We start from the raw sequence: 23,002 nt of genomic DNA, 5'->3' as shown, positions 1-23,002 counted from the left end.
AGGGGGAAGGGAGGGGGGAAAAAGAGCTGACACCAAGGGCTCAAGTGGAAAGCAGGTGTTGTGAGAATGATGAAGTCAACATATGTACTAATGTGCTAGACACAAATGATGTATGTACGGATTGTGATGAGTTGTGCGAGCCCCTAATAAAATGATTATTTAATAATTTTTTAAAAAGCTGTCTTAAGTTGTAGAGTGCTTTGAAATATCAGTGAATGATAAACTTAAGTGAAAGGAAAATGTGTTTTTCTGTGGAGTCATTGAAAGTCTGTTATGGATTCTTTATTTTGAGGGCCTGTTTTGGATTCTTTTATATTCCTTTTTTTTTAAAGCCATTCGATTAAAGTGGGACTGTATTGTGTGGCGGCTTTCTTGACTAATGTGTGTTGTAGGTGATATATTAAAGGCCCAGACTTGTTTTACTCTAGATATTCTTGGAGCCAAAGATTCCTGAGACCAGTTCTTGGTTTTCTTTCTGCTTGTTTTGTTTCCATTCTGTCATATAGAGTGACAATATAATGTCTGAGCCATGATACCAGTTTCACATTAAGTTTATCCCGAGGAGTAACTGATGGGTTTGAACTGCTGACCTTTGGGCAGCTCAGTGTGTAGCCCACTATACCACCAAGGCTGCTGTAAGTCAATTCCGACTCAGCAACCATATAGGACAAAGTAGAACTGCCCCTTGGGGGTTGAAACTATAAGTCTTTACGGGAGCAGGAAACCTCATTTTTCTCCCACAGAGCAGTTGGTGGCTTTGAATAACACACTTTAAGATTGGCAGCCTAACACTTAACCCATTGTACAACCAGAATATTTTAGAGAGGATATAGTGTGAGACTAAGTAAGTACACAAACCATGGAATCACTGCCTGTATTGAAATGTATGGTCCGCCATGTACTACCTCAGTTGGTCTTGAACAAGTCACTAATCTGTAAAATGGAAGTAAATTATAGAACCTTCCTCATCTGATCCTTAAATGGATTACATGCACATATATACATACACACTTATCTTCAAACAATATCTGGCATAGAACAAGTTACTATATAACATAACATTTATTAATATGCTTACTCACCATAGGGATTTCCCCCAAAGCAAAGGATTGATATCAGCACTTAAAATTACCTCTCAGTCTTGTAAGAATTAGGTACAAGTGGTTTCTTTTGCAAGAGAAAAGAGAGAGCCAGTGCTATTTGATCTGTACTTGGAGGGGTAGAAACACGAGAATAACAGATCTTGTAACTCATCAGACAGTTATCTTTAGTGTGATCAATTATGTTTCATACATTTATACTGCAGATGGGCAGAAAAAGCACTGATAATAAGCATAGAGCTTTGCCAAAGACTCAAATGATACTGCACTATGCACATTTGACAAGAAATCACTTTTTGTGGCATGTGTACTTAGAAGGTTTTGGTCTAGAAGTCTGGCATGGAAATAAGACAAGAATTAAAAATACAATAAATGAAGAGTGTACGGTATCCACCCCTACCGTGCAATAAGGTTTGATCAGTCCTGTTACATTTTGTCGTTTGATGCCATGTAATCTATCAGAATTTTATTAATCCCACTTACACAGGCAGCCATCTGGACCTTCTCTAAGTAAGACCAGACTAGTATACAACTAAAATGATTGATGGGTTCTAGAATTGATTAGTTGTTCTGTGAGACAAATGAACTGTTTTGGCAGAAAATACCAGAGGTCACTGCTTGTGGTCAGGCACAAAGTCTATATAGAATTTTAAAGAGATACTTCCATCATTGACTTACAAAGTTTCTATTTTTAAACAATAATGGATTTTAAAAATATTTTTAAAATATTTCTTCATTGGCTGGTCTTTATTCCTGATTATAAAATGTTTTCTTAAAACAACTAGGATGAAAGTGATTGCTTGATGAAAATGTGAGCTGGAATGCAACTGTATAAAAGCCTTTTTCTCACATAAATTGACCTCTAAAATGTTCCTGCAGGGCATGTGATGAGGGAAGCTGTAACATTTGTGTCTTTATTAAGACAGTTTAAATGATAAGATGGTATACCACTTAGTTACTTATTCACAACTTAACACTGTGAGATAGGAACCTGGGTTTTTTGTTTTGTTTTTAAGAATCTGAAGCTTCAAGAGTATGTGATATACACATTTTTATGTTTTAAGCTTGGATATTTGGATTTTTATGCCTTGACCAGGCAAAGTCCTTTGGGGACACCACTGTCCCATTAACATCACTGTCCTTAGCACCAACAAGATTAACCTGCTTCCCCTCCATCTGTCTGGCTAGTGGTAGTAGAATCCTTCCTAATTTCACTGCATTGCCTCTGATCAACGTTGTGTTAACACTTTGGTGATAGGTGATGAATTGGACGACATATGTCTTGTTACATTCTGGTTATTCTTTGAGGTGTACACAAGTGTGTCTAGGCAAGTGGGCAACTCCCCCTGGAGAATCTGACTGCTCAGAATGAACTTGAGTTATGGATTTATTCAGCCTGTAAAACCTCAGCTGGTATAAATAATTGAGAAAGCAAAGGTTTGTCTGTGATGCATGCCTCAGGGACTCATGGCTCCCTTCCTCTGCTCTACCTCCTTTTCTTATGAAAATGATCCCAGTTGCACTCCTAGATAATAACACACCAAGCAATTAAAAGCCATGGGTGGCTGGAGAGAGGAGAAAAGGTTTAGTTAATGAGCTTTTCCTCTTCCAGTGCCCAAGAGAGCCTCAGGAATGACAAGGCGATTAAAGCGAAGAGATAATTATAGATTATGTGAAAATGGGTCTCTTGGGACAAGCGGGTCTTGACATAAACAGTAACTGTTGTAAGAGTCTCCTGGCTCCCATATTCACCCGTTTCTAATGTGCTTCATTTAGCTTCTCTGTGCTTAGTGTCATGATGCCAACCAAGCATATAGGCAAATCCACCTGTTTGCAGATCAACAGCGCTCTCTCAACAAGGGCCATTCATCAAGGAAAACCATCCTCCTCCTCTCATCCCTTCTTTTTCTTTCTTTAGCCCTTCCTATCTCTTTCTCCTGGCTTCACACTCACTTTCTGAGCTACCCCCCTTCTTCCAAGGTTTTACTGTTTTTTCTTTCAGTACCTGTGCAATGCTAGGCACTTTGACTTAGTTATAAAATAATGTGGTTTGTATATATATGGATCCACATCTAAAGGTGTATACAGCTGTGGATATACTATCTTTGACAAGGCAGTATATGAACTACAAATAATATAAATAAATGATTCTGCTAAAAATGCTTTATAGGTTTATTTAGAGCAGTGGTTCTCAACCTTTCTAGTGCTGAGACCCTTTAATACAGTTCCTCATGTTGTAGTGACCACCCAACCATAACATTATTTTTGTTGCTACTTCATAACTGTAAGTTTGCTACTGTTATGAATCGAGCAACCCCTGTGAAAGGGTCATTTGACCCTTAAAGGGGTCACGACCCACAGGTTGAGAACCCCTGATTTAAAGGAAAGAAAGATATTTTACAAGTTTAGCATTAGTATAATAGGCAGCTGTCTTCTCATTTAATAGTTACCAACCATTCTTTCAACATTGAATGCCAAGCAAATTTGGTTTCATTGCATTGACTTATAGTTATGAGAAATTTGCTGATTATGTTGTATTTGTTAATAAATGTGTATCTTTCTTACAAATAATCACACTTCAATAAATTTAAGCCACGTAAAGTTTTAGAAATAAAATTTTATATATATAATATACAAAATATATAATAATATAAATGTAATCTATATAATATGTATTTTTAAAAACTCACTGTCATTGAGTTGATCATTGTCGTGTGTGTGTGTGTGTGTCAGATAAATATCTTTTACAGTATTTTATGTAAAAAATGTTGTTCCTAGAGCTATATGTCAAACAGGAGTACTCTATCCCTCATCCCTTAATGTATCAGGAATTCTATGTGTTCATGTTCTGAAGCAATTTAAATGCATCCCCTTTTCATTATGGCCATTACCGTGCCTTTGGCATTCCTATCGCTACTCTAAACCACCATCCTCTCTTGGCCTGGATACCACATTGGTTTTGGAACTGGATTCCTCACTTCCTTTACAGTCTCCTTCCCAGATTTATAACTCAAATCTCATCTTATCGTTCCCTTGCTTTAAAACCCTGTAATGATTTCCTATAATACTTGGGATAAAATTTTAAAGTCTTTTACAGGTTTTCATCTAATTCCAGTCTCCACCCCCTTGTTCATTGTTCCACAGTCACATGGGCTTATTTTTAGTTCCTGGAAGGTGTAGTTAATATTTGTTAGATTCACTGATTGGCAGTGTTTTGTAAAATTATGAGGAATGACTATTAGTGGCTGAGGAACAAAGACAAGACTGGATGAAAGGGAAAGGGAACAGCTTTACTTTGGTCAAGCTAGGAGCCAGCCAGGATAGAGTCACCCACAGCAAGTTCCCCCAAAAGGGGGATTTACGGTTTTATATGTATTCACCAGGAAGTAAATTGAGAGGATTATGAATATGTAACAGATTTCCCAGGGATGGTCATGAATATGCATTAGAGCTGGGCTATGATTCTTGGCCAGGAAATGGCTTCTCAGACCCTTTGCTTAATGTCTGAGTTGGTCTGGTGACATCTTTCAGGCGACTATTTGTTCTTTGAGCAAAGTTCTTTTGTTTCGGGGTCAACTATAGTTCTTTTTGTGAGTGTTTGGTAGGCCAGATCTGGTTATAACAAGTGCTCACTTGCTGTAGGAGATACTTTCTCAAGAGGAAAGGGCTCAGAAGAGACAGGTTATCAGGAAGGAAGGGACAGGTTAATGGTGGGCAATACATGATATGATTTGATGTGATGTGATAGATATATCAGATAACCCTTTGTGGCAACTCTCTTATAGCCAAAGGGAGGTGTAAGCTATGGAATTTACAGTGTTACAGGTGGGGGAGTGGCCTCATGACCCTCCCTTATTTAGCATATGCTAAACTCTTAATTTAATATTTATGTCACCTAACATTTATTGATCACTTTTTATATACTACTACTTATACCAAGTGCGTTATGTGGATTGCATCACTCTTCAGAGTGACCCTCTGAGGCAGGGAAGCTGTTCATACCCCTATTGCATAGATAGGAAACTGAGACTTAGAGAAGTTAGTCTACTTGCCCAAGGCCCACATAGTGAGCAGGTTAGTTACTGCGCTGTACTGACTCAGGAGATGTTTGAGGGACCATTGATTGCAATGTCTGTTTTGATTTTTTTAATTAAATCATTTTTCAATTTTGTATTTTTTAAAATGTCCTTCAATGGTAAAATTAGAGGCTATGTATGGTCTTTCAATTTATCAATACACTGATGATGATGTTTCCTTTGGATTAATTGTTTTTATGGATTTTAAATTTACCTTAATGGCTGAGACTATAACTCAGGCTCTGTAGAGACTGATAGTAAAAGCATTCTATAGATTTTTCAGCTGCGGGCACTGATTTTGTAGGGATTGAACCGAATTGGACATTTCTCTTATAGGCATTTAAAATGCCAGAAATTTTCAATCAACTTTGTAAAGAATGTTGTGAAAGAAGTGAAATGTATTTTAAGGAACTAGTGTCTTTATCAATCATGGTTTGATAACTAACAGTATAACTAATATGCAAAAAGTATCTGGGGCATTTTTATGTATCTATTTTTGGTCAAGTCTTGCTTGAAAGCATATGAGAAAAAATGGTTTCATTTGAAGGGATCCTTATCAATCTAAATTACGTTATGAATGGGCTCTTTATTTGAAGAATTAGAATATTTGGGTCCTAGTAATAAGCCCATTGCTGATATAACTAAGTCTGACAATAATTATGATGTGGTAGAAGTTGCCATTACCATGTAATAGTAAGGGAAGACCTAACTGGTTATGCCCTGTAACTATCTGATTGTGAATACAGTACCACTATATGACGGAGGGTTAAGATTCATTATATATTCATTTCTACCCTCATTCATTAGTCCATTTGCCACTATTTGGAACTATCTTATTAATCACCAATTCATCAAGACACCATTGGTTTTAAGTGTACTATTATTTAAATAACATTAAGAAAGAAAAATTCCATCAACTACTTTTGAGGTACTGTAGATAATAAGATCTATCCAAGATGCTAAAATGTGAGAGAGAAAATGTCTTAGAATAAATGAAATATGGTAAGTTAGTAAAGTCTACAAATGCCTCTCTGTCAACTGGGACTTCAAAATAGCAGCAAGCAAACAATAAAAACTTAATAAAGTATTTTGAGCTGAATGCTAGGCTTCTTGAGCATAGTTACTCTTCCAGGATCGCTGTGCCTCCTTCAAGGCTTATGACCGAGGTAGTCAGAAAAGAGGTGCTTTTTGTAAGGTTTTACCTGAGGATCATAGTGTAGACTTCTGTCTACGGTCTTGAGTAAGACTGAGACTCCAAACTCCAGAATATTTTAGGTGAAACTAGCATCAAAAATATAATTAGATATTCATTAAATATAGGGATTTTTAAAAAATGTGTTAAATATGAAAGCCATGACTGCTATTGAATCCTTGAGTTAGGAGTTGACTTGCCTATTTGACATTTTCTTAGAAAGGGTCAAATAAAAAGGTCATGTAGACAGTCAGTTCCTAACCAGCTGTATTAAAGGCCTTTGGGGTAATAACAGGGACTTTTTCCCCAAGGAGAAAAGGAGCTATAGATAAAATTAAAATATGCATATGTAATTTTTTTACATATGTAAGTTAAAGCATCTTTTTATTTTTTAAATACAGAGGCAGTATCTCAACAATTTCTGTAAACATTTTTATCTCAACTTCTAAAATATTGATGATTTAGTTATATCAAAGCATTTAATAAGATTATATAATATATAAAAAAGAAAAATCAACATTAGGTTTTGTATTTATATTTAGCATACCCTATAGAATGTTAAAAGGTGTAGTCAAATGAGATCATTAAGGTGGCAAAATTATTTTCTGTTAGAATCAAGTTTTGTTTTGTATTTTTAACATATTTGTACAGAATAGCAGTACTTTACCTTTCAGATCAACAACTTCTGACCATACATCCAACAAAGAAAATAGGAGCTTAAATTCCCACAGAAAAAAAATAACATTAACTAACAGTAATAATGAACGGTGAAAGATAGCATGCAAACACTAATCTTATAAAAACTAGCTCAAAAGCAGCTTCACAGAATGACTTTTGACTGAATAGTTCGCGTTCTATTCCTTACCCTCATAGGTCTCTCAGAGATACTGAAAAATGACCTACAGATAAGCTGACCCTTGGAGACAAAATAGCAAGAATAAAATTCATCTCAAACTTAGGTGTTTATTTAGAATATCTTTGTAGTGATCCAAATGCTTAGGAACCTTGGAACCTTTTACAGGTAGGGGGGAGCCCAGAAAAAATGAGTAGTCAGATGACCATTTATGAACATGAAAATAGACTAGGGACAGTGAGAGGGCTCCTTTGCCTGAGACTCTAATGGCACCTCATGAGCCAGTGCCCCCAGCAGAGAAATAGAAGAGAAAGAGACTGAACATTCCCAAGAATGTATTTCCAGAGAAATTAGGAAATACTTTTCAATGAATAAAATGAGTGTGCATTTCAAAATTTGTTGGTGTGCTTATGAGCAGCCATCTAAAGCTCTTTTTCTGTCTGGAACAAAAGAGAGTGACAGAAACTAATGTTTCAAAGAAGAAACTAGTCCACAGGACTAATCACCCACACAACTACAGTCTCTGCTAGCCTGAGACCAGAAAAACTGGGGGTGCCCAGCTACCGCTAGCCACTGTTCTCATCAGTTGGAGGTTCTGGATGGGAGAAACATAATCATAGCTAGATAGCTAGAGAAAGTAAATAACCAGACGTACTGTTTTGATAGAGACTAGAGGGACCCCAAAGATTGTTGCCTTAAGATAGCCTTTTACCTTGGGACTGAAGCCACTCTCACAGGTCTCCCTGCTGGAACCATCGAGGGGGCTGCAAAAGCAGAAGCTGACACTTTATCCTGGGTTGTGGGCTATAAGACAAATGTCTTTCATTGCCAAGGAGGCGCTGAGTAATTTTTTTTTTTTTTCTGAAAAGGGAATGATAGGCCAAATAAGACTGGGACCTTCTGCCTTAAACTATCAACTCTACAACACCAAACAGTCAATATTTACACAAAATAAAAATCAGTAGGCAAGGAAGGGCAGGAAAGCTAGATAAATGGAAACAGCAAATAGAGGGAAATCATGAGAAAATACTGACACTTGCATAAATTTGTCATGGAACAACTATAAAAGCTGTGACATGGACACATAATTTGCTGTATAAATGTCCTAAAACACAATAAAATAGAGATTTTTTTTTAATTGTAGGATACGCTTAGGTAGTGCAAATGGTTTGTACTCCATCGCTAACTTGTAAGGTTGATGGTTTGAATCTACCCAGCAGGACTACAGAAGAAAAGCCCTGCAACCACTTCACTGAGTTTGCCTGAACAGTTCTCTGGAGCAGTTCTGTTCTGTAGCACACAGGGTTGCCACACGTTGGAATCTACTCAGCAGCAATGGGATTTACTTGATATCTTCCCCTTTGAGGAGGAGCCCTGGACCAATAGGTGACATGATAAGTGGAGAAAAGGTTGAAGTTGTCAAGGATTTTGTCTTACTTGGATCCACAATCAAAGTTCATGGACCAGCAATCAGGAGATCCAAAGGTCTTCTCAGCTATGAAAAACCCTTGTGTAGTATTGCGTCACCAGTAACCTAAAGCCCAAAGATCATCTCTTTTTAAAATTTAATGCTGAGAATACAAGGGGGTACCCCCCATAAAACAGAATTTTTTTCAAAGCTATATATTTAAATTTTTTTATAAAACAACCTTATCGCCTTTAAAGTACTCTTTGAAGTATTACACTTAATACTTTAAATACTTTAAAAGTATTACACTTAATACATTTGTCAAATCTATGATTCCATTCTTGGAAACATTTTTCAAACACATCTGTTTGGATGGCTGACAGTACCTCCCTCGTTTTTTTCTTCACTTCTTCTGTGTTGTCAAATCAGTGTCCTTTCATGTCCCTCTGTATTCACAGAAATAAAAAGAAATCACAGGGAGCAAGGTCAGGTGAGTAGGGGCAAGAGAGGCATGCTGTTTTTTGCCAAAAACTGGTGTACTGAGATAGCTGTATGAGCAGGTGCATTGTTGTAGCAAAACCATTTCCCCATCTGCCACAAATCAGGCTTTTTTGTTGCACACTGTTATGCTATCTTTTCAGAACCTCTAAATGGAAAGTTTGATTAACAGTCTGACCTGGTGGAATGAACTCCAATGGCACTATCCCCTGCACATCAGAAAAACAAATGAGCATCATCTTGATCTTTGATTTCACTTGACAAGCTTTTCGGGGGTGAGGTGAAGATAGCATCTTCCACTGGGTTGATTGATGTTTGGTTTGGGGGTCGTTAGTATAAACCCGTGTCTCATCACCAGTAATGACCTTGGAAAAAATACAAAATAGCAGTTGATCCAAGTATTAGTCTTTATTCCGCCACTGATAAAATGGTGCCATTTGGCAGGCTATTTCATTTCTCCTTACCAATTTCTTTAAAGAGCCCTGGTGGTGTATTGGTTATATCTTGGGCTGCAATCCACATGGTCCACAGTTTGAAACCATGAGCTACTCTAGGGAGAAAGATTGGGCTTTCTACTCCCATAAACAGTTACAGTCCTAGAAATCCAAAGGGGGTTCACTATGAGTCTATATCACCTTGATGGCAATGAGCTTGGTTTTAGTTTTGGTGATGTAGTAGTTAAAGTATTTGATAACTTACAAAAGCTTGGCAATTTGATCCCACCAGCCACTCTGTGGGAGACAGATGTGAAGAAGGCCTCTTCTCTAAAGGGTTTACAGCCTTACACGCCCGGTGGGGGTAGTTCTACTCCGTCCTGTAAGCTCATTAGGAGCAGAGTTGGCTCAGTGGCAGTGGGCTTAGTTTTGGTTTCATCCATTTCTTTTTCCGTAAATGGAAGTTAGTAAGTAAGATTCAGTGAATTAGTATATGCGATATACTTATTATTGTGCTTCCTAGTTCCTACTCTTTATTTCTACTACCTCATAAAAAACTCAAAAACTCACTGCCATGGAGTCAATATCTACTCATAGCAGCCGAATATATAGGACAGGGTCAAACTATTCCTTTGAATGTTGCTGATGCTCATAATTATCATTTTAAAACTTGATTTCAAACTATCAACTTATGCTGTTATTCTTCTCTAAGGCAAGTCCGGACCTTATTGAAAATTCATAATCAAAACATTCCATTAATGTCTACATAAGTAGCAAGCCAATTGTGTTAAAAGTTTGTCACATCTATATACTAGCTGGTAACAAACAACTCCTTTCTTTTTGCTCTAGGGAAGAAGATAAAAACATATTCGATTATTGCAGGGAAAACAACATTGACCATATAAACAAAGCCATCAAATCAAAAAATGTGGATGTGAATATGAAAGATGAAGAGGTATGTAAACAAGTCATCTAATTGTTCCTTATACCTTGTGCTGTGTCCCACGGCCTTTCGCTAAATGACACATCTGTGAACTGCACTTCAAAGTGCCGTCTGATGAAGAGCAAGTCAGAGGGACTAACTGGGCTGGACCCTCCACTTAGGATACTTTCTGTGTCGGTATCTACCGTATTTCTAACCATGCAGCAGAAATTACTAGCTGAAATTTCCAGCAATCAAGTAGCTTCCATTTGTCTATGACAAAGGAAAAGGCGGTTAACATAAGTATAATCTATCAATAATATCAGAATCACATTTATAAATAACAGTGCATTCTCTCATATCTTAAACAGATAAATTGAGTTTAACTCAGTAAAATTATTCCTAGGAAACAATGTGTCAGACTTTTTAGAAATGCAATAATTTAAAGTGCATAACCACTAGTAAAACCTCAATGCCAGTGCGTCGCTTCTGATTCATAGCCAACCTATAGGACCGAGTAGAACTGCCCCGGGTGTGTCTGCAGCTGTAAATCTGTACAGGAGTAGGAAACCCTCTCTTTCTTCCACCACTGTTAAAAGGACATCTGAATGCATTTGTTTTGTAATCAAAACTGTGCATATACAAGGGTAAATCAAAAAGTACTGCCATAAAATCGAAATTTTTATTAAACAAAAACATTAAAATTGAAACTTATTTATTCACATGTTTTCCATCTAGGTCTATCCACTTCTGAAGGTGGTATTTCCATCACTCTAACCCAACCGTAAAGAATTTGCATTCCTAAGAAAATATTCCAAAATTGATTGTGGTGATGATTGCACAAATCGTCTTAATATGATTGAATGATTAAATTGTCTGATATATGAAGTACATGGTAGTTCTGTCCTACTGTGTTGTTGCTCTGAGTTGGAATTGATGGCAGTGGGTGTGGATACTCATAGACTGAAAGAGAAATAAAATTCTGCTACATAGATAAACCTTAAAACAATATGTTGAGTGAAATAAATCAGATGCAAAAGGACAAATGTGTGATTCCCCCTTACATGCAATATCCAGAATAGGTAAATATATAAAGATGAAAATATTTTAGCAGTTAGCAGGGTAGGTATTGTTTAAGGTTTATACTTTGTGTTAAAAGTGATGAAAAATTAAAAATGGATAATAGATGAAATGACAGATACATTTTTGTGTATATTTCACCCACATAAAAATTTTTGAAATTAAAAAAAAAAAGAATGTGCATTCTTAGTAGTTTTGAGGAACTCAAATCCTATTCCATTTAAACTGTTCTTTTGAGTGTGAGGGACAGAAGTCTGAAGCAGCAAGATCAGCATTGTAGGGTGGATGCAGGAAACTGTTCCACGGAGATTCTTGTAGGACAGCCAGTGCTGCCCCTGACAACTGAGCAGATGCATTGTACCGATGGGAAAAAATGTCCTCAGCACAACTTTGCTGCATTTTTCCCTCTCCAATAGTTTTCTACTTTCTTAAGCGTATTTCTAATAAACTCCTGTGATCATCCTATGTCCTTTGAGGAAATCTGTCAACATTACCCCTTGGGGATCTCAAGAAATAGTTGCCATACCTTCTGAGCTGACCCCTCTGCCTTGAATTCATCTTTGAGGCCTTCCTAACTGTTCTTAAAATGATTGATTAATCTAAGAACTGTTGTTTTATGTGGGACAGCATTCTTAAAAATGTGTTGCAAAGCTTCAATAGTTTAAGATGATGTCTACTTGAATTATGTTTAAATTTTGCTCCTAGCCCTGACCAAAATTACTTCTTTCTCATGGAACAAAGTGTATCCTTTTTGTTTTAAGCACCCTAACAAGTCTGAAAAAACAAACAAACTCACTGCCATCAAGTTGATGACAACTCGTGGAAACCCTATAGGACAGAGCAGACCTGTTCCTGTGAGTGTCTGAGACTGTACGTGTTTGCAGCTGTAGAAAGCCCTGTCTTGCTCCCAAGGAGCCGCTGGTGGTTTCAAACTGGTGATCTTTCAGATCACAGCCCAACTAAACTGATAAGCCACTAGGGCTCCTAACAAATCTAAGTAAGCTAAGTGCATTATTGAGAAACCTAATCTCTGCCATCCACGGATCACAGAGATGTGTTTAAACACATTTTGTTTAGAATAAGCCCGTGCATGTATGGACTGGAACCCTAATGACAATACCTTTTTACTTTTTCATTGAGCTCAACTGTCCCTGAATTATAGTTGTTAAAAAGGAACAAAATTTACTAATTCACTTGTAATCATTCTCCTTCTTTGGTTAGGCTTTGGAAGGTTATTGATATGGTCAAAAGGTATAGTGTTTGTTAGGAAGAGGACATGCTGTGATCATAAATGTGATCTAGAGTTGATAAATAATCAACTTACTTAAAATTGAGAGCCACCTACACAGATTAAACCCAAATAATGTGATCTCACTTTTAGGCAACATTTTTCTTGTAATGTAATGTAACAGCTGGTACTGAAAATACAAGACTATGCTTCTCCAGTGAAAGAGGAAAGGGGAACCAGTAATACTGTTTCCCACCAAATAATGAGGCACACAAAGCCAAAATAGGTGGCTGGAGAAAGGCAAAAACCAGATAATGATGTAATAAAACCATATCTTAACAATACAACTAGAGATGTCTTTTTGCCTCTCAAAATCAGAATACTTATTTTTTTAGCAAATAGGCATTATTTGTTCTCTTGATTTCATTGTTGTCATGTACTCATGTGAAATTGTGTGCATGCCTCTGAGCTTTCCTAACATATCACAACTTTACCCAAAACCCATCTGTAGACAATAGGGCATCCCCTTACAGAAGGGTCACAAGGAAGGGATGAATCAACCAGGGCGCAGTATAGTGCCGATAAAACACACAATATTCCTCTGGCTCCTTAAGGCTTCCTCTCCCCCCACCATCATGACCTCAGTCCTGCCTTTCACTTCGGGCTAGACCAGAGCATGTACATGGTACAGATAAGAGTCCACGACACACGGAATCCAGGTCAGATAAACCCCTCAGGAACAGAAATGAGAGTAGGGATACCAGGAGGGTAGAGGGTAGGTGAGGAGAGGTGGGAGGGGAGGAAGGGGAACCAATCACAATGAATGACACATAAACACACACACACCCCGGGGGACAAACAACAGAAACCATGGGGGAAGGGAGACAGCAGTCAGTGTTGGTATGAAAATAATCATTTATAATTTATCAAGGAGTCACGAGGATGGGAGGGGGTAGGGAGGGAAAAAAGAGGAGCTGATAACAAGGGCTCAAGTAGAAAGCAAATGTTTTGAGAATGATGATGGCAACAAATGGACAAATGTGCTTGACACAATGGATGTATGTATAGATTGTGACAAGAATTGTACGAGCCCCCAATAAAATGATTTTTAAAAAATATGGAGGCAATTCCCTCAGAAATGTATAGACCTATAGATGAAGGATATGTCGAGAAACAATACATTCACATTTTTATATGTTTGCATAATAAAGGTTTTTATTATTTAGTTTTAAAAAAAGAAAGTAAATGTTTATAAAAATGATGGCAACATGTACAAATATACTTGATACAATTGATGTATGGATTGTTATAAGAGCCCCAATAAAATGATCTTTTAATTTAAAAAACAAATCACAACTTTTACTTTCTGTTTTATAGTCCATTCAATGTTATTAGCATGTGATTATCAGGGAGCTTTAAAAAATTGTGAAAAAAAATGAATTGAAAAATAATGAACCCTTCATAGATTGTTCAAGCTGAGCTATGTACTGTACTATGTGTATTAAAATAGTACAACCATAGCAATGAAAACCAATGTCAGTGGCTTACAACAACAGAGATCTATTTATTTCAATAGGGTTTAGGTCCGCCGAGGCGCTGCAGGATTCTGTTAGCCTTGCAGGGGCTCAGCCATCTTGATTTCATGTGTCCTCTAATTTGGGGAACCGACTCCAATAAATAGTGTTTGTTGTATTATAGTGACCCACCCACTTATCACTGCCATCAAGTCCGTTCCATAACAACCCTATAGGACAGCACAGAACTGCCTCCTGTACGTTTCTGAGGCCGTGCATCTTTATGGGGGCAGAAAGTCTCCTCTTTCTCCTGTAGAGTGGCTAGTGGATTTGAATGTCTGGCCTTGCCATTTGCAGCCCAGTAATGCTTAACCCCTTGCACCAACAGAGTTCCTATTAATTTAAAGTACTTTTTCTTATTGCCATATATCTTCACAACAATCTTGTAAGCTAGATACATGTTATCTTCCTTTTACAGAAGGAACTGAAGTTTAGAAATATGCACTTACTTGATCAAAGTCTTCACTGGATTGAACAGGGATAAACAATTTCCTGCTGGCCTTGCTGGTACTGTGCTTGGATTTGTACTAATTTGTTACAGAAAATCTTCCTCTAAGTCAAATCCACATGTGACCCTTGCAAAGACCATTGTCCAGTGTGGCCGTTGGACAGCAATAATAGGGATTGACTAAATGTCTAAAACAAGCAGTTTACACTAAACATTATTTTGTTTGTGTGCAAATAAAAAGGATACTTGCAAGTGTATTGCATCTGTCATTTTACTTTGCTGCAGTACTGCTTCTCAGCACCACCCATGCTTTACTTCCCTGAGCCTGCCAAGACGCTGTGTCTCTGTGAACAGATGAAGTGCTTACACATTCATAGACTGAGATGCCAAGAATTCAGTTGGGCTCTCTCATTGCTCCAAGCAGATTTCTGCCCTCTCAGCCATGACAACTCAGGCTGGGCCTTGAATACTGATGGCAAGCCCTTGTATTATTAATCAAGGATTTGTATGAATTAATTTAAGAACATTAGCAAGAAGAGATGGGAGCTTCAAATCTTAATCAAACTTAACATCCTAAGCAAAATAAATGGCATTTCTTCATGACATTTAAAACTCTAGCATGTAAAATAACAACTTAGTAAGCTTTGATAATAAACTAGAAGTATATCACCTCAAAAATTAAGTTGTTAGCTAAATACTTATAACCCCTTATCAGTAAAAAGACATATACCTACTATAACAATTTTAGGAACAATTATATTTTGAAAATACATCAGTTCTTATTTGTGTTTATCTATCTGATATTTGAACTTGAGATATTCCACTACAGATTGCCTTAAGATTCTTTGAGATGGCAAATGTCTTTATGTAAAATGTTCAGTTATTAGAATCAACCCTATTTTAGTCTTGCTCTTAGCTGATTAAAAATTAACATTATTGTACTTAAATTTTGCTGCGATGAGCACATAAAATTATTGAGTTATAGGGAAAAATATAAGCTACATTTGCATTTCCACACATTGAAACAAAAGTATTATATTACCTTAAGTTCATGTGTTTGGATTTGTAACTATCTTTGTACATGAACAAATGCATATATCACGTTTTATACATGTCTATTGAACAAGATATGTGAATAAATATGCTATATAGGAAACACCTTATAAAGTATTTAATATTTCATGGCATGCCTTCATTATGTATACATATATTTCCTCATGCATAGTTTTTATTCATTTAAGTCATAACATATTAATATATTAAGGCACATATATATTTTTTAAGGAAATATAACATCAAGAGTTTATTGTTTTGTCAGTAAAACACTGGAACTGAATTACCTGGCCCTTTCTCATCTCCTCCCAGTTCAGAATGCTTGCATCTCTTAATAGCCATCTCTTAGATCTGCAGCTGGTCTCCAAACATTTCTCTGTAGTTTTACCCTTCTGGAAAATTGACTTAGTCTTCCCATCATACCTGTCCTGCTCATGTCATAAAGCTGCTTTCCCTGGGCATGCAGAGAATCTCTTCCCTTCGTGTACCGTGTCACTTTGTGGACAGAAAGTCCCCTGGCTTTCAGGAACTTCACCATGTCCATGAGAGTGCTACTGGCACAAAAAGAAGGTGTATGTTTTTAATTTGAGGAAGTTTAGTGATGTTTCCTACTGCTGTAATAAGTAGAGTAGTGTCTATATTTTGCATGGTAGAAAAAGCTGTATAGTTTTACTTAGCATTCAGGAAACTGCACAAGGCAGTGGTGGTTCAGTGGTAGAATTCTTGCCTTCCACGTGAGAAACTAGTTCAGTTCCTAGCCCTTGCACCTCGATGGCTCTCACCACTTGCCTGTCAGTCGAGGTTTTGCTATAGTGCCAAACAGGTTTCATTGAGGCTTCCAGACAAGCTAGAAACAAAGACTTGGTTATCTAATTCTGAAAAAATACCAGTTAGTGAAAACCCTGCGGATCACAATGGTCCAGTCCCTTGATATACAAGTTTGCCATGAATCAGGGTCAACTTGACAGAAACTAATAATAGACATGTACCAGGTGTTTCAATAGTGAAGTTTACCTAGTCCTGGTGTTATGTGTTAAATTACTAATTTTCTGATATTTTTAATCAGAATTATGTGATTATTTTGTAGAAATTTAATTAAGTTGTAGAAATTGAAATTGTGGTAGATCATGTGAAGGTGATAAAGCCTATTAATTTTTTCAAATGCAGATTCCATTTTTATATCTTGAGCCATATTAGTGCAACTTTTCACACATGCCAAATATTATCCTTCTGGAAAACATCTTTCAATGGGAAAAGATTTAAATAATATGTAAATTTAAGATAGGAACAGAATATCTCTTATCAAATAACAAGCACAAATTATGTTTGCATTATTTCTTTCACAATTGTGTCTGCATATTTCTTGTCACAAATTATTTCTCAGATCAATGCCATAGACAGTAGGTACTAAATACGTATTTATTGATGATTTAAATATTTTAAACCCTATCTTAATTTAAATTTGTTTTCAAAACAAATGTAGAAATGTAATATTTTAGGAAAATATTCTGATTAAACGTTCTTCTCCCACCCAAAGCATTTGTACACAGTTCCAGGGCTTCTCAGAGGTCCTCTAATCCGCCCCAATCCCCCTTATGGCAACATCTTAGGTGAAGTGCGTTGCTTTCTTTTGAAAGGGGCAGTGCGACAAGTCGCCGCTCTCCATAGATTTTTTTTTTCCTTCCTTTAAAGAACATTATTTTTCCCTGAACTCCATTCTTTTCTCCTTTTTGCTTTGTTTTAAATCTGTGGTCCATGTCAAACTGCAATTTACATGAAGCTTAAGAAATCACTCCAAAATGTGTCAAACTGACAGTATTAACAGAAGCCGAAGGTTTAAGAGGCAAGGTTCATATACTGAGGATAAATTTATGCTTTTATTTAAATATGGGCAAAAAGAATCCCATCATCTTAAACAACTTTGTTATTTGGTAGTATTGTTTATTAAAATGTTGATTTGAAAAACTTTGTTAATTCACATTAATAATTGAGAGATGAAGTTCACATGGTCACCTGGTGCCCATTTGCCTTAGTGTAGAGCACGCCACTTAAAAATCAAGATCATGATTACCCTTTTACCATAAACTCATATTTCTTATAAAATCAGAAAAGACTAAAAGTAATTTAAATATGAGTTTTGATGACTTATTTTTTATTAGACTTTTCCAACACTGTTATTTAAAAAAAAAAAAAATGTTCTTCTGGCAGCTCATGGTACATTCACTATTCTTCTCCAACCAACACCAGAATTCAATACAGAAAATACAGGAAACTTCAAAAAATTCTCCAGCAACCTCCTGTATGCTCACCACCTGAATTTTACTTTTATTATTTACCGTATCAATATCTATTCCTATCTTTGTTCATCCATAAATCTATCTTGTTTTTTGTCGCATTTCAGAGTTAATTGCAGATCATCAAAAAACCCCAAACCTGTTGCAACTGAGTCAGTTCTGAGTCATAGCAGCTCCAGAGGACAGAGTAGCGCTGCTCATTGGGTTTCTAAGGTTGTAAGTCTTTAAAGAGACAGATGGCCTCATCTTTCTCCTGTAAAGTGGCTGGTGGGTTTGAATCACTGACCTTTGTGTTAGTAGTCAAGCATTTAACCAGTATACCACCAAAAGCAAACAAACAAATCCACTGTCAAGTCCATTTGGACTCATAGTGACTTTATGTAGCGTTTCTAGGCTATCGATCTTTACAGTGGCAGACAACCTCATCTTTCTCCTGTGGTTTGGCTAGTGGGTTTGAACTCTCGACCTGGTAGTTAGTAGTCTAACACTTAGCCGACAGCACCACCAAGGGCTCCTTACTGCACCCTAGACCTCTTTAAACAACAGTTCACTTCTTCCTAAATGCTTCAGGATGCTTATCATTGACTGGAATTCAAAGTGTTTTCAAATTTGAACTGATTGAGTGCTCATATCAGAGCTCATCTTGGAGGTGATTATATTACATTATGAAAGAGCCATCAATCCAATGTCTACCAGACTACTGATAGCCTGGTTGACAGATCACATTAACCATTATATATACATACATACACCTGTGAGAGGCTTCTTTCATTCACTGTAATGTTTCTGAGATTCATCCCTATTGCTGTATGAATCTGTACTTTCTTTTCATTGCTGAGTAATAGTCCATCATTTGAATAGATCACAGTGTATTTATCCCTTGTCTTATAACAAGCACCTGGACAGTTGTCATGACAATTTATTGTTAGTGCTATAATCATTTTTTCTGAATGAAACCGTTACTTCCTTGCTTACTTTTCTACCTTGAAGTCTCTAACATTGTGGCTTAGGAAATGCTGTTAATGAGGGAATTTTTTAAAAGCAGAATAATTAAAATATTTCTCAATTCCTTTACAATCCAGAAACAACATTTTTCCTGACCTTAAATTTTACCCAGAGGAAGAGATCAAATACTTTATGCAGTATTACCTATAATAGTGAGATTTTCTGTTTAAAGTTAGTAAATAAATTATCCCAGAAGGACTCATTGGCTTCTATGCTAAATGCATTGTGAGATTCTAAATTACTTTCTAATTCTATTCCTAAGTTTTTGAAACAGCATTGTCATTTCAATATTGGGAGAGTGATAGAAGTAGGAAGCATTCTGTAGATTTGCATGCAACAGGACAGGGAGTTCTCAGTGGCCAACTGCCACTGCAGCAGCAACAGCAAGAAAGGTTGAGAAGCTAGAGATAGGCTAGAGCTAGACTATAGATAGGTTATTGTTAGCCAATCTATACTATACTTGTAAATTGAAACTCAGTTTTTTGTATGCTTTGTTTTTTTGCCGAGAGAAATCCAGGAATTCTCATTGTGATTTTATTTGCTAATTAGCCAATACCATACTAGTGTTTTTTTGACAAAATGGCATAGTGGCAGTTCTTACCAACTTAGGCATAACAACTTTGCCAGGTTTTTGTCTGTGAATAGATGGTGTACCTATTTTTGTCTGGTTTGAAAATATCATGAAAACATTACTCATTTGATAATAGAATCTCTTTTCATTTAATCTTTTGATACTCAGGATAAAATCTAATTTTTAAACTTCTATATGGTTAAGGACAATTAACTCAGAATATCCAAGAAGCATTTGAAATATTAAAGCCCACTCTGTATTTCATACCCAGAAGGTATGAAAGTAATACCACTTAATAGGTTAGCAGCTACCCTGCACTTTTAAAGCACTTTAGAGTCATTCATCTGTCTGGGGTAGGAAAGTATTAGCACCTTTGGTTAATAGATGAGAACTCTTTCTCTCCCCCGCCCCTTACATTTTTCTGCATTTGAGTTCCTGAATTTATTCAGCCTTCTTCAAGTGGCTAGTGGTATTCTTACAACCTAACCTAATCCTATTAATAATGGCATTTACCTCATAAGTACATTTTCCCAGAAGGGTTTTACAAACTAGAAACAAATATTACTCCCCCCACCTCCACCCCCAAAAAGCAAAAAAAAGGTGAAGAAGGATGACCAGCTTAGGTGGTAGCAGTAAAATAAATTTAAGTTGATGATTTTTAAGAGATCTTGGAATCTCATAGAAGACAATAAAACTAAAATAGCATATAAATAAGTGGGGCAAATTATTTCATAATTTTGAGTAGCATCTTTAAATAACTGTTGCTTTAATCTGTACCTAATTCATGGGTTTAATGCTGGATGAAAGATATAGGGTCTTTTATTTAACAAATGCATGTTATGGTCCAGATATGTTTGTGATTAGAAAAGAGAAAGGAAAATACATTACAGCTGTTTGTTTTCAGATTTTGTTGTAGTTAATCGTAAGGATAACCTCTCTGCAGATGACTATTACTTGAACCAATAGTCTTAGAGGATGTTTACCAAGAACACGCGAGCCTGAAAGAGTAAAGAGTTATCACATTCAGAAACCTGGTTGTGCTGGTCTTTGTCACTTCAGCTCCAAAGCTTGCCTCGTTTCAGCCATGCCTGTCTGCTTGTATAGTTAATCCTGTTCTTCTGGAGTTTCTTAATCCTGCATGAAAACATTAATCATAAGTGGTCTTAAGATAGATATCTTGAGTACTTCCATGGAAAGTCATTGTCAGAGAATTCATTCTAATTCAAGGTTAATTAGTGTACCATTAAAATAATGTGTTACAAAAATTAATTACATTGCAGGTCAAAAAGTGTGTTCAGAAGCGTAGTGTAAATGTCTAAGAGCACATCATCCTTCTTAAAGCTTCGCTGTACATGTGTCACCCTCCTAGAAAATATATCCCAAGTGAAAATCACTGCTGGGGTCCAGTCATAGGTGTTTCCTCTAAAGTAAAAATTTGGCACTACACACGGGAAATGTAAAATATAACTCCCATTAGCAGTAAAATGTGTTGCGTGTCTTGCTTTCCCATTGAAATATCCAAAGATTTATATTTTAGTGTTACTTGATATAACCCTACTGTATTAAACCTAATGAAAGAACGTCACCGTTACCCCCACGAGGCTGATGTTCTTTGCACCTGCCAACGCCACTGTGTAGCCCAAAGAAGAGTTGGACGTCAAGTATGAGCCGGAGCATCTGGGGAAGCGGCTGGCTGACCTCCCCTAAGCCGGCGCAGGTCAGGGAGGCCAGTAATGGCCCTGGTGCAGATGGGTCTCTGCGCTGGACACCGCCCCCAGTGGAGGAGGAGGAGGAGGAGAATGAGTTGAACCCACATGGCAGGACATTATCTCTCCATACAATAGCTTTGGGAGCAGGCCACTGGCGCCAAGGCTGTGGGGCCGCCACCGGGAAGGCATTAGAGACCCGCCAGCGAGCAGCGCGACCATGAGCCAGCCTTCTAAGGCACGCTATCAAGAAAGCTGCATCGAACCCTTACCAGAAAGTATCACAGATGTTCTTGTTGGGACAAAACGGACTGGTTAGTCAAACAAAGAGGCTGGGTTGGGTTTGTGGAGTTCTTCCAGGGAGAGGACCTAAAAGGTGGAATCAGAAATGTGCTGCTGGCTTTCTCAGGTGGTGCTGGAGCAGGGGCTGTTTGGCACATCTAATTATATGCCAAATAATTTGTGCCTTTTCTTTATCCAGGAAGGTCAGCGTTCTACATTTTGTAGATGTTGACCCATTTGTAGTGGGTGATGGTAGTTTAGCTGGATGCTGATCATTTAACTTCTTGGAAAGGTTTTTGCTCACACTGGGAGAATCCCAATCTGAAAAATCATCTTTGGTGAACTGCACACCCTCCATGGCTTCTGAAAGTGTGCCGGTTGTTGAAACTAAACGTCGATCCTTTCATACAGTGACTCTGGAAGGAAGCAGGGGAGTTTTCCCATCTATTTATTCCTGTGAGCCATAACCTTCTTGCCACTTGTTGTTCTGGCTTGTAAGTGCAGTAATTGACTTGTAACCAACTCTTGCCACTCAAACCATGTACTTGTGCTGTGAGTTAAATGTACAAGGGGGTACCCCATAAAAACCAGAATTGTGCTGGCAGGGCAGAGCTTTTATACACATTTTTCCCACTAGGGGAGCATCAAGCAACTCGTTCTGAGTTAGTGCATCTAGTGGTGTCACCTGGGAAGGTTTTCTCTGGTCACAGTGAATTTTTTCATAAAAGCAGTTGATAGCCAATTTAAGAGAATAGTGTGTGACTGTGAAATTTTGTTTCCTGCTCTGGAAAAACGCTGCAGAAACTGTTGTGATGTTGAACACAGCTTATAAGGACAGCTCTATGGGGGAAAACTCAGGTGTAAAAGTGATTTTCTCGTTTCAAAAAAGGTGAAATGCCAATTCATGATAAACCTTGTTCTGTTTGTCCGTCAACCTCCCCAATGAACGAAAATGTTGACTTGTGGGAGTTCCTTTCACCAGGTCAGATTGTTAATCAAGCTTTCTATTTTAGAGGTTCAGAAAAGACTGCATAACAGTGTGCAACAAAAAAGGCTTGATTTGCGGCAGATGGGACTGGTTTTGCCACTGCAACAATGCACCCACTCACTCAGCCATATTAGTATGCCAGTTTTTGGCAAAAACAGCATGCCTCTCTTGCCCCAGGCACCTTACTCACCTGACATCACTCAGTGTGACTTCTTTTCATTTCTGAGAATGAAAAGGGACATGAAAGGACAGTGGTTAGACATCATAGAAAAGGTGAGAGAGAAAAAAAA

At 37.3% G+C, this 23,002-nt stretch overlaps 1 protein-coding gene across 1 annotated transcript in view; it reads left to right on the top strand.

Moving 5' to 3' along the window:
• Positions 1 to 23,002, top strand: part of ACBD6 (acyl-CoA binding domain containing 6) — a 188,020-nt gene that overhangs the window by 71,823 nt on the left and 93,195 nt on the right. The window contains exon 5 of the mRNA XM_004706695.2: positions 10,411 to 10,516. Coding sequence (XP_004706752.1) covers positions 10,411 to 10,516 — 106 coding nt within the window. The remainder of the gene's footprint in view (positions 1 to 10,410; positions 10,517 to 23,002) is intronic.

This window comes from Echinops telfairi, unplaced genomic scaffold (assembly GCF_000313985.2).
Source record: "Echinops telfairi isolate 266 unplaced genomic scaffold, ASM31398v2 ScPeMD7_7424;HRSCAF=8462, whole genome shotgun sequence".
Classification (NCBI taxonomy): Eukaryota; Metazoa; Chordata; class Mammalia; order Afrosoricida; family Tenrecidae; genus Echinops; species Echinops telfairi.
Note: the sequence above shows the minus strand (reverse complement) of the source record. Positions and strands in the feature narration are given on the sequence as shown.